This window comes from Salmo salar, chromosome 14 (assembly GCF_965601325.2).
Source record: "Salmo salar chromosome 14, fSalSal1, whole genome shotgun sequence".
Classification (NCBI taxonomy): Eukaryota; Metazoa; Chordata; class Actinopteri; order Salmoniformes; family Salmonidae; genus Salmo; species Salmo salar.
This window is the reverse complement of record NC_138304.1, coordinates 18250033-18263196: the sequence shown is the minus strand read 5'-3', so window position 1 is coordinate 18263196 and position 13164 is coordinate 18250033. Positions and strand designations below refer to the sequence as shown.

At 39.2% G+C, this 13164-nt stretch overlaps 1 protein-coding gene across 2 annotated transcripts; it reads left to right on the top strand.

Annotated features, from left to right (window-relative positions):
- Positions 1-285: 285 nt before the first annotated feature.
- On the top strand, positions 286-12541 carry si:dkeyp-13a3.10 (uncharacterized). Of its 2 annotated transcripts, none has more exons than XM_014139621.3 (6): positions 286-657; positions 799-996; positions 7297-7572; positions 7821-7913; positions 9988-10014; positions 11191-12541. In XM_014139621.3, exons 1-6 carry the CDS (start codon positions 600-602, stop codon positions 11277-11279), a joined length of 741 nt encoding a protein of 246 aa, XP_013995096.1. In that variant the 5' UTR covers positions 286-599; the 3' UTR covers positions 11280-12541. The 2 variants fall into 2 exon arrangements, with proteins under 2 accessions (XP_013995096.1, XP_013995094.1); XM_014139619.3 differs by having other exon boundaries at positions 294-657; positions 7818-7913.
- The last annotated feature ends 623 nt before the right edge of the window (positions 12542-13164 follow it).

Below are 13164 nucleotides of genomic sequence, written 5' to 3'. Positions count from 1 at the left end.
AACCAAGGTAAAAGGCAGTTACTGATGTGTGATGACAGTTACTGCCTTTTTCCTTGGTTTCACCTTAACTTTTTGCAGTTCCTAAAAACATGACCCCCCCCCCCCCCCCCCCATTTTCTCCATACCACAACACAATGGAGGCGGGATGTTTGTCCACATGATAAAGCATGTATTTAATGTATGAAAAAAAGTAAATAACATTTTTTTTTGACCAGATGCACAGTTACTGCTCTTTTGCTTGGCAGGGCAGTACAGGTTGTTGCAGTTGCAAGCTCCTCCCCTAACGGAACCGCCTACCACCAGCCAATCACATCAACACTACTGAAAATCTTAGTAGGCTAGCTACGCATTTAAAAGACAACATAAGGACGGACTACTTATAGCAACAAATTTAGAGACTACGCACTAAGCTATGGACGTTTGATTGATAACCGCTCTGCCCTTCATCTATTTATCATTCTACCTGTTTGATATTGGAGAGGAGAACACGAACGAGTTCTTTCTATTGATATATAATCTATTACAATTGGTTTACGTCTTGGAGGTTATTTTAGACTACAGTACATCATTTCCAAAGCCAGTTCTCACATAGTGCAAAGATGCGACTTCCACTTACATTCATTCTGTTTTTCAAGTTAAATTGGGGTCTTCCAATTGGTAAGTGATAAACATTGCTTACTTTTTTCATTCCCATGTACAATTTGTTCATTTTACGCACAACATTCTACACCATTGTGTTATGAATATTAGGCTATTAAGAACAAACTAATTTAGATTTGTTGATGTGTTTTGTTGCAGACACGGTCATTCTGTTCCAGCGGTCGGGAGTGGTCGGCGAGATGGACACCGTCGAGCAGGTCTTGGTCAACGGAGCACCTCTCTCCAGCTGCGGGAAATACGTCAGTGGCATTCTCCGTGCTGTACTGCTGGGCAACGACAGCGAGTCTTTTCAACAGGCGTTCGAGATGGAAGAAAATGTCACCAACACCATAACAAGTAGGCCTAATGCATGCCTGAACCTACTGCAACACACTAATAAGTACACAAACACACAGCAAACATTTCGAGAGCACAGTTGCCACCGTAAAATGTGTTGTATATTGGATATTCGGTGGATATTCTTTATTTATTTTAATTTATTAACAAATATCAACAAACAAAAGAGGAATTGTCACATGCAAACAAGCATACATACAAACTATTTACATTGGCAGGAATCCTAAACAAACAAATCATATTCATTAATAATACAACAAGTTTTAATTGCCTTTTTGTGTTTAATGTTAGTTAAAGTAGTGTCATATTGTTAAATTCATTTATAAAGTGAAACATTTTTGGTTTTGAATTAGACCATTTGAATATGAAATTTACCTAGTATTATTAGCAGTTATATTAAATATACTACATCTTTATCTACGTCAGAATTTCTGAAATAAATCATATCAAAACCATTAAATAGTACAAACGATCCTATTGTTTTGTAACAAAATTCTGTATGTCAATCCAAAACATTCTGCTATAAATACAGGTAAAAAAACAAATGCAAAATGGTCTCCTTCTCCATTCCACAGAAATCACATTTATAGTCAATATTCAGCTTGAATCTTTCCAAAACATGTTTCACAAGATAAATTCTATGTAACATTTTAAATTAAACATCCTTTACCTTGTTACTGATGCAATATTTTTTAGCAATTTTCCATGCTTTCCCCCATTGTATATCACCATAGATATTTGACAAAAAGAATCTTGCTGAGGGAATTGTAGTACCACAAACAATATTCCTACTCTGTTTATTACTACATTTATCTTTGATGTTAATATTGCCAATGAATATATTTTCATGTAAATCTATGTTACTTACATCAACCATAGAGCAATTTTAAAAGAGATACAACCCCCCCCCCCTTGGAGTCACATCAAAAACAATAGCATATTCTTTCGGGGTTATTTAAATTTTAAACTTCTCAAATTCCCCATATGAGAATAGATATCCATCCTCATTCAGTAACTGACCAACCAAAATCATTTTATTCTCAAATCAGTTATGGAAAAAAATAGACTTATTTTAAAATCATATATCTTTGTTGTTCCATATAAAGTATCTGTGACGGGGTAAAAATGTGTTTATACACAAACATCCAAGCTACAATTGCCTGCTTATTGTCACAGCTGTCGTGGAAGAGAGAATGGGACCAAGGCGCAGCGGGTTGCGTGCTCAACATATTTATTATAACAATGAGAACACCACGGAAAAACAATAAACAAACGACAGGAACAGAGTAGCAGGCTCAACAAAAGCAGTGCTCTCAAACAACTACCCACAAGTGACAAACAAAACACACACCTATTTATAGGACTCCCAATCAGAGGCAACTAGAAACGCCTGCCTCCAACTGAGAGTCCAGCACCCAACCTACACATTGAAAAACTACCTTAGAATATACACATAGACCAGTGACCAAAAAACCCCGTAATACATAAATCAACTACCCTCTGCCACGTCCTGACCAAACTACAATAACAAAATATTCTCTATACTGGTCAGGATGTGACGCTTATGGAATTTGGCCAATTTTACTGGGATTTTACCAATATCAAAATTACATCGAAGCAAAAATTCTAAACCACCAACGGAGTCAAATAAATACTTAGGGAAGACATTCCAAATACTGTTCTGGTTCTTAATATACTTCAGAATCCAATTGTATTTTAAAAGTATTATTTGGAGTATTGAAATCTAAAACCTCAAGACCTCCTTGTTCTTGGGTATTAGTGAGCGTATCTTTCCGTAGATAGTGAGGCTTGTTCCTTCAAATAAAATTCTAAAGATTCTTATCTAAGTCCTTTACAATTTTAGGGGATAATTCAAGTGATAAGACATAAACTGATCTGGATAACCCTTCAGCTTTGGACAATAAAACCCGACGGTATAACGAAATATCTCTCAGCAACCAGAGGTTAAATTTCTTCTTTGTTTTTCTCAATAATGCGGTTAAAGATTAATTCACTCCTTTGTTTTTCATCTTTGCATATAAAAATTCCAAGATAAGATACCATATACTTCCTGTAAAACACAATCCTTGAGTGGAAATAAGACTGACTTATTGATATTCATTTTCAAACACGAAACTAAGGAAAAGTCTTCAATGCAGGAAACTGCTTTAGAAACCTCATTCCTGTCTCTTAAAAATATGGTGGTATCATCAGCCAGATGACATAGATTAAATTCATTACCAAGTGCTGAAACAACTCGAAAATGGCCTTTCTTGATATGAAGAGCCATCATTTGAGTAACCAATAAAAATGGACTAATTGGGCAGCTCTGCCTAATGCCTCGGCCAATATCAAATATTTGGGATGTCCCGCGAGCTAATTTTACAGAGCTAGTACAACCACTATATAAAGTTTGGACTGCTTTAAAAAAAAAAGTCACCAAACCCCCAAAAAACATTGCTTTGAACATAAACTCATGTTCTACAGTGTCAAAAGCTTAATAAAAATCAACAAACATAAGAACTATCATCAATGATGAGGTCATTATAGTCAATCATATCTAAGATCAACCTGATGTTATTACTAATGTGTCGACCGTGCATAAAACCAGATTGTTCTTCATCAATTATATGATGCAAGCCTTGTTTCAACCTCTTAGCAAATACAAGGGCAAATAATTTCCCATTATTCAACAGGCTAATGGGTCTCCAGTTGTCTATATAAAGAGTATCCTTATTAGGTCTGGGAATCAAAGTAATTACACCTTGCTTTAACGAAGCCGGTATCTCCCCTTTTTCTATTGATTCTTGGAACATAGCAAGAATGAAAGGAATCAATTTATCATTGAATGCTTTATAAAACTCGCTTATTAAACCATCATTTCCAGGGGACCTATTGTCCTTAAGACTGTATTTGTATTAAAAGCCTTATCTCAATTTCAGATAACTCATCACAAAAATCCCTGAAATCATTATCTATCTTCTTAGCAATGTTTGCTACATTGTCTAAGAAAAGATCTATATTGGAAGTTGGCTGGGCTGATGTATACAGATTCTGATAAAACTGGGCAACATGCTGAGAGATTTCTTTTGGATTTTCATTGGGAGTATTATTAATCATTAATTTACATATGGAAATCTTTTCGCCTGCCCTTTTTTCTAAATTAAATAAATATTTTGTATTTCTCTCCCATCCATTTTCGTCTTTATCTTACAAACGCTCCCCGGGCCTTTTCCTCGTAGATAGAGTCTAACTGCATTTGCAATGATGATAGCTCCAGTAATTCCTGATTAGTTAGTTCAGTTTTTTTTTAGTATAATCCATTATTCCCTTTATGATGTCAAAAAATTTTCTCTCTAGGCACAAGCAATTTCTTTCCCCATTGAAATAGCCAAAAGCCTTAAATCAAAAGCCTTAAATCAAATTTCATTAGCTCCCAGTAACTTCCAAACTTATTCATAACACAGGCACAATTCCAGTATTTATCAATAGTTCCTACTACTTCCTTCTTAAATACTTAATTCTCAAGTAAAGTCTTGTTCATTTTCCAGTAACCTTTGCTAACTTTTTTGTTGTTGACAAACCATGCATATTTATCTTTATTGAGATCCCTTTGTGGTCTGTTAGTCTCTATTGAACCATCGATTTTTATCAACCTTTACAGCCATATCTTCAGATATCAGGCAGAAATCAATACAGGATTGTATAGATAAATCTTCGGTACTTCATGTAAACATAATCTTATCTGGGTTTCTTATGTCTCCAAATATCTAGAACACCTAACCTTAGGCATATATTCCTTATCTCACAAACAGAATTGATATCCTTAGGAGGCCATCTATCTAGATTATCATGTAATACTGTATTAAAATCTCCATCCCAATGGAAATGTAGACATCATTTTACTAAATAGAATACAGTTACTTGACTTGTTATTGGAAGCAGAAGTATTTACAACATTGAGTTGAAGGTGGTTGACATCTACTAATAGTATAATCCATATCCCTGTATTGTCTGCTTCATGACTCAATATATGACCCTTAAAGTTGCCTTTTAGATAAATATGCAGGTTGTTCTACATTAAATAGTCATTTTCCTTTGCACTTTTCCATGTCATATCCCTCGCTGTCCTGGAGATGAATCTTATGATCACTAGTCGTGTTGGCTGGTTGTTTTCCCCATCTCTCAGCCTACCCAGGCGGTGCACTACATCCAGAGAACCTGCAACAACATTTCACTCCTCTGGGACTATTGGCCCTGCAAATGTCCTTCATTCTTGCTTTTGATGTTCTCGTCAGATTATTCTATTCCATAAATTCTAAGATTCCATCTCCCGACTATACCGGTCATTCTCGTTTACCTTTGACTCCATTTCAGGGAGTTTCTTCTCCTGCTTTGCAACCTGAATGTTCAATGTTGCGTTCTGCTGCTTCAGAGTTTTTACTTCCTCAGCATTGAAATCAATTGATTTTTTTCAGGTTAACGATACTGATAGTGTTGATTTTCACCAAATTCATGATGTGATCTGCGCTCTCTTTGATTTTAGCCGTGAGGATGCGGACGATGTTGTCCTGTAGCTGGCTCATTGATGGTTCACTTCTCAGCTTCTTTGGAAGTTGCTCCTTGGTTGGGGTATTCGGGTATGAATCACATTCACCCCCCTCCCTTTTTTTTTTTACACTGCAAGCATATGAGTGTGTTTCAACAATGCCTCTTTTCTCCTTGGAAGTTTCAACATCCATTATCTCAGCAACAGTTTGGTTTTGTCCTGATTCCATGCTGCTAGCTATGAAGACGTTAGCAAGCTAACTAAACTACACACGCTGAAACTTTTCGATAGCTAGCTTGTTCATTGGAAATCGTCAAATATAATTCAAGTGGTTTGATCAATTACAAAACATTCTGATATTCTCGCATCAATATTGAGCCAAAGCATGCCATGACTATGAACATGGTATATTCTGAATCAGTGGTGGATGGGGAAAAAATATATTTGATTTCGGATTTCTATCTTCATTTGCTCATACACAAAGCGTGCCATAACTATGAAAATGATATATTCTGAATCGAGGGAGGATGGACAAATGCACAGCTTTTTTGTTGTCGAAATGTAGTGTTTTTTGGGGGGAGGGGGTTTCGGTCTTCAATAGCTCTTACACGAGCGTGCCATGACTATAACAATTATATACTTTGAATCAGGGAAGGATGGACAAAATCCAGATTTTTTTTTTTGGGGGGGGGGGTGTAAGAGCTATTGAAAGGAAGAAATATCTAAATTAAAAATAAATACATCAACAGTGGATTTTTGTCCGCCTCCCCTGACTCAGAATATATAATTGTTATAGTGATAAAATAATTTATGTTTTAAAGATAATGATTAAATAATTCTACCCTGAAACCTAACTATTAGTGATATAGTTTATGTAGCATGTATAATGAATAATTAAAATGTTAAACTTAAGTCTAACTAGGTTGGACTGGGAAAGAGAGAGGTGTGTGTGTGTGTGTGTGTGTGTGTGTTTAAGAAAACACCGAGAACCATTAAACTGCGTTTGAGCCGATCTAGCTAGAACTCTGAGAGTTTATGATTTGAGAGGGAGTACCCCTCAAGGTTTCCCTAATCTCAGAGGAATGGAACTGTCGGCTGGGTAGTGATATACAGTGGTGAGAGTTCTGGGGAAGAAGATAACTCTCCTTAGTGTTTGTGTGGATGTATGTGCGTAAGTAAGGAGTGAACTATAAAATGGATGTCTTTGTATAATGGACTTCAGAGTGCCCTCGTGAATAAACATTGATTTGACTATTGTAAGCTGGGAATTCTGTCTGTTTCATTTAAACCAGAACTTTACAAACTCTGGGTTGCAGACTGAGTAGATTAATTGAAGTTTATGAACATTGATAACAAAATTCTATGTCATGTAAGAGCAATTTTTTTTTATATATATTATTATGATTTTTTTTTTTTTTGAAATCCTAAATCTATTTTTAAGTGTGGATTGTTCTCCATCCACCCCTGATTAACAAAATACCATCTTCATAGTCATGGCTTGCTTGCTTCAATAGCTATTGACGAGGTTACTGAATATTCACTGAATATCCAGTATAAAACTACATTTCCCTCTGTACAGGTGCCTTGCTCAAGGGCACAATAGCAGTTACCTGAGATAGGGCAGGACAAATCTACCTCCTTGACTGACAAGGAATACAATCATATATGTATGTTTGCATGTATGTGTGTATATTGTATAAAGCATACATTCATCCTTTACCATTCCTTTCCCTTTTTCCTTCACTGTCCAGAAAATCCTACTTACCAGTACCTGCGTGTGCGTGAATGCAAACTGAATGGATTTCGAGTGGTGCATTTGACCGACCAGCTCCTTGTCAACGGGAGTGACTTCCTGACTCTCGACCAATCCACAGTCACCTGGACAGCTGAGGTACCACAGGCCCTCGCACTCAAACAGCTTTGGGACTGGGACACTGAGCGCACGAGGAGGGAGAGGATGCAACTCCATGAGAGCTGTACCGAACTGATGAAGGAGCTCACACATTCCGAGCCCACCACCAATAGAGGTACCACTGCTTAGTGTACACTGAAAGAGCATTGTATAGATTAGAAGGCAAGTGTGTATGCATGCGTGCATCTGTTTTATGTACAGCGTGTGTGTGTGTCAAGCTTGTCAGGTTTAATAAAAGGTGTAACAACACCGTCAGCCTACACGCCACGAGCAACAGAATGTTCCCTTTCTTTAGTCACTTGTTTAACTAGTTATGAAGTACAGTAGGTCATGCAGGTGAATTCCTGTTGTATGTTTCAGCAGGGATGTCCCTGCTGACTGTCCTGGCTCCACTGCTTGCAAGCCTGGCCTTTGTTGCCGTGGTTATTGCAAGCTTCCTCATCGCTAATCGACAAGGTGAGTGACATTATAAAGCATATTTTGTATGCAGCAGTACTGTATGTCGAAGACAATTTCCCCCTCCGGGATATTAAAGTTCATTCTATTCTAAACTCAGCAAAAAAAGAAACGTCCCTTTTTCAGGACCCAAGATAATTAGTAAAAATCCAAATAACTTCACAGATCTTCATTGTAAAGGGTTTAAACACTGTTTCCCATGCTTGTTCAATGAACCATAAACAATTAATGAACATGCACCTGTGGAAAGGTCGTTAAGACACAGCTTACAGACAGTAGGCAATTAAGGTCACAGTTATGAAAACTTAGGACACTAAAGAGGCCTTTCTACGGACTCTGAAAAACACCAAAAGAAAGATACCCAGGGTCCCTGCTCATCTGCGTGAACGTGCCTTAGGCACGCTGCAAGGAGGCATGAGGACTGCAGATGTGACCAGGGCAATAAATTGCAATGTCCGTACTGTGAGACGTCTAAGACAGCGCTATTGGGAGACAGCACGGACAGCTGATCATCCTTGCAGTGGCAGACCATGTGTAACAACATCTGCACAGGATCGGTACATCCGAACATCACACCTGCGGGACAGGTACAGGATGGCAGCAACAACTGCCCGAGTTACACCAGGAACGCACAATCCCTCCATCAGTGCTCAGACTGTCTGCAGTAGGCTGAGAGAGGCTGGACTGAGGGCTTGTAGGCCTGTTGTAAGGCAGGTCCTCACCAGACATCACCGGCAACAACGTTGCCCATGAGCACAAACCCACCGTCGCTGGACCAGACAGGACTAGCAAAAAGTGCTCTTCACTGACGAGTCGCTGTTTTGTCTCAGCAGGGGGGGATGGTCGGATTCGCATTTATCGTCGAAGGAATGAGCATTACACTGAGGCCTGTACTCTGAAGCGGGATTGAGGTGGAGGGTCCGTCATGGTCTGGAGCGGTGTGTAACAGCATCATCGGACTGAGTTTGTTGTCATTGCAGGCAATCTCAATGCTGTGCGTTACAGGGAAGACATCCTCCTCCCTCATGTGGTACCCTTCATGCAGGCTCACCCTGTCAGGACCCTCCAGCATGATGATGCTACCAGCCATACTGCTCGTTCTGTGCATGATTTCCTGCAAAGAAAGGAATGTCAGTGTTCTGCCATGGCCAGCGAAGAGCCCGGATCTCAATCCCATTGAGCACGTCTGGGACCTATTGGATTGGAGGGTGAGGGCTAGTGTAACCGATGTGAAATGGCTGGTTAGTTAGCGGTGGTGCGCGCTAATAGCATTTCAATCGGTGACGTCACTTGCTCTGAGACTTGAAGTAGGGTTTCCCCTTATGTTGCAAGGGCCACGGCTTTTGTGGAGCGATGGGTAACGATGCTTCGTGGGGTGTCAGTTGTTGATGTGTGCAAGGGTCCCTGGTTTGAGCCCAGGTTGGGGCGAAGAGAGGGACGGAACCTACATTTACACTAGGGCCATTTCCCCCCCAGAAATGTCTGGGAACTTGCAGGTGCCTTGGTGGAAGAGTGGGGTAACATCTCACAGCAAGAACTGGCAAATCTGGTGCCGTCCATGAGGAGGAGATGCACTGCAGTACTTAATGCAGCTGGTGGCCACACCAGATACTGACTGTCACTTTTGATTTTGACCCTCCCCTTTGTTCAGGGACACACTATTCCATTTATGTTAGTCACATGTCTGTGGAACTTGTTCAGTTTACGCCTCAGTAAATTTTTGTATGAACATAAGTTTGCTGAAAATCAACGCAGTTGACAGTGAGGGGACGTTTCTTTTTTTGCTGAGTTTATATCATACTGGTTGTTCTCTTGCTGCCCAGTCTGGGATATTTACTGAATAGCTTTCATGATCTCTATTTAAATGACAGATTTAGATCAGTGTGTCAGCTATGTAGAAAGTTTACTGCATGCAATGCCATTTTTAGAAGCTCTATATACAATTCTATATTTTCCTTTTGCATCTCGATTCGTAGCGTTATTGTACAGTTCTGAAAGTTATGTTTCCCATGACGATATGTAGCTAGTCTACAACAGAGCCAATAGAAAATGTGTCTTGTTTCTCTTTCTTCAGATCCCAGAGTTTCAGGACACCCTGGAGGTAAAATATTTTCACATCCATCTCATTGACACCCATCGGTTTCTTGGTTAACAGGAGTATGGAACAATTAATAGAAATTTCAATATTAACAGATGGTTTAGTATGTTGACTGGGAACTGCTGTCTCCTAAACCACACCTTGTAAACATGACTGGGCAACATTGTCCTTATCTTCTGATGCTACTGACTTTCTGTGTGCTTCTCTCATTGGTGTGTATGTTTGTCGAACACAGGTAGTTCACTTTTTGTCAAATGTGTGACTCCTAGGGCCGAGGGTAGTATTCATGATCACAGGGTTTGGTGTCAATGCTTATGTTGACAGTGATTTATGTAGATTCCATGCTTCCTGGACATTCCTACATTTAGAAAGCTGCCGTTCAAACATGTTGAGCAACATTGTGAACAGCTGTTTTGGTAAATACTGATTGTGTCCCAGTTGTAGGTCTGTCACTTGTGCCTTTTAACACGAGTGATGTATATTTGCAAGTACTCTATGTACATTGCACAACAGACTTAGTCTGGTTGACACCAAACTCGATGTCCTCCTGACTTGAAAGGCTGTTTGATGTTTTCAGGACAATGCACCGATAATGAAGTGGGCTGTGCTTTTACCTGGTTGGCTCGCCTCTGTCTTTCTCACTCAAATACCCCCATGTACAACCCCCGGCCGCCACAGAGAGGTCTTAATCCCCCCAGGGGGAAAAAAAATGTTTGAGAGAGCCAATCAAAGCTCGATCAATTACTGGGTGAAAATTGCCCCAGAAAATGGACTCCTGCCCAGACCAGTAGGTCATAGCTCTCCCTCGATGTGTACCACATGAGTGGCGTCAGCCAGGCTACAACAGACTTGCAATTGTTGCCAAAAGCAGTGACCTCATGGGAATGGCCAAATAGTCTGCTTTAGAAGAACCGTAATGCAGAATAATCGACACTACCACCAGGGAGAAAATGAAAGACTCTTGAACCCCACTCTACTGTATTGCTGTGTGGTTAAAACTCATCGGCATGTCTCCTACCACAATGCTGGTGTTTGTTCTTGTGTTACTGTTGTCTCATCTCTCAAGTGTTTACGGTGTTTGGCGTAGTGTCTGCTGAGGTAAACATCAGGAGTTAGCTGTGTGTGTGTCTCAGGTGTGTTTTACATCCTCCTAAATTGTTTTCTTTTTCCTCCCTGCAGGTGTACTTGGCTCCATTGTCCACTACCCTCAGAATGTCACAGAAACACCTCAGGCCCCTCAATCAGGAAAAGACTACCAGGTCCTCTAAAACTCAACCCTCCTCCCCTCATCCACCTCTGATGACCCCTGTTCCTTTCTATTCTAGTTAGACAGTTTGCGCTGTTCTGGGAAGGGAGTTCTTTGTTTCTGGCCATTTTGAGCCTGTAATCCAACCCAAAAATGCTGATGCTCCAGATACTCAACTAGTCTAAAGAATGCCGTTATATTGCTTCTTTAATTAGCACAACAGTTTTCGGCTGTGCTAACATAATTGCAAAAGGGTTTTCTAATGATAAATTAGCCTTTTAAAATGAAAATCTTGGATTAGCTAACACAACGTGTCATTGGAACACAGGAGTGATGGTTGCTGATAATGGGCCTCTGTATGTCTATGTAGATATACCATTCAAAATCAGCCATTTCCAGCTACAATAGTCATTTACAACATTAACAATGTCTACACTGCCTTTCTGATCAATTTGATGTTATTTTAATGGACAAAAGAAAAAGCAGATTTATCAAAAACAAGGATATTTCTTAAGTGACCCCAAACTTTTGAACGGTAGTGTATGTACCCTGGTCCGTCCAACTCTCTAGTCCCCATTGCTCCCTGGTCCTTCTTCCAACAAGGCCCCATTCCTATAGACCCAGGAGGATTGTAGCCTACCAAATATTTAGAATATGACAGGAACTGTGACATTCCAATTTGTATAACTCACTCTGTTGTGTGTGATTTGAACTCTTGAAGTAGTTCATAGGTAACCACAGGAAAAGGATATGAAGACAGTTTTATGCACTTTATAATTGTTTCCTCACCTTTGCTCACCTTTGTATTTCCTCACTTATCTACCGGTGCCTATGCTCTTCAGCCTTTGCTTTAGAGCTTATGTCTATACAGACAGAGTAACACTCTGTGTTCACGCTCGATAGCTCAAAACTACTGTAACTAGATTTGTGTAGAGCTGTCAGTTGCATTTAGTCAACAGCTATCAATACCTTTCCTTGTCCAAAAAATCTGATATGACAAGTTTTAAATTTGGTCCATCTGTTTTGAATAAATGTTGTTTTGATCCAGTTACACATTTTGGGTGCAATACGGTAATAAAATGTTGTGTACAGTCAGGAAATGTGTTCACTTTGTGCCTTTTGTGTATATAAAGCTACTGTATTATGATTGAGGGGACAGAACTTAAAATTGAACCATAGATGTATGAATGATTTTTATCACTTGTTTATTTTCATGTTTATCACTTTACTTTGTATAACTTAATGTACAGATGTTTGTCACTTTATTAAAGATATTTAAATGTTTGCAACTTTTGTATTGGAGTACACAGCTAAAGCTACAGTATCTTTAAATGCAAAATTGACCTGGATGCCAAATAGATGGGTAGTAAACCCCGATCAACTCAAAAGAACAAGAATTGCGACAAGCTCAGGAGACTAGGTAGTAGGGTAAGCCTACTTGAAATGCTGAAGTATCATTATTACTTGGCTAGAGGCATTCTACATAGCATCCCATTAATACCTTTTCTGAAATATAATGGATTTTAAAGCATCATTTATTTATTTTTTTAAACAGTGGAAGCGATAGCCAGGGCCTTATTGTTTGCATTGTTCCTCAGTCATGGCACCAAGCTTTGTAGGTTGGCTTGCTTTGTGAAAATGGTGCAACTTTAATGGGTGAGATAGGGAAGGGTGAACTAGATGGTCACTTTACAAGTAAAGTTGTGGGGCTCGCTAAAGCTCTTTAAAAGTTTTTTGTTGTTGTAATGAAAGAAAATTAAAAAGTTTAACTTTTTGATTATTCAAATTGTGAAATGATTTTAAATTCCCATCGACAGTCAGTAGATTTGGTCAGAAGTTGTGGTCAGAAGTTGTGGTCAGTTATGTGATCAGTAGTTATGTGGTTCAATAGTTGTGTGGATATGGTC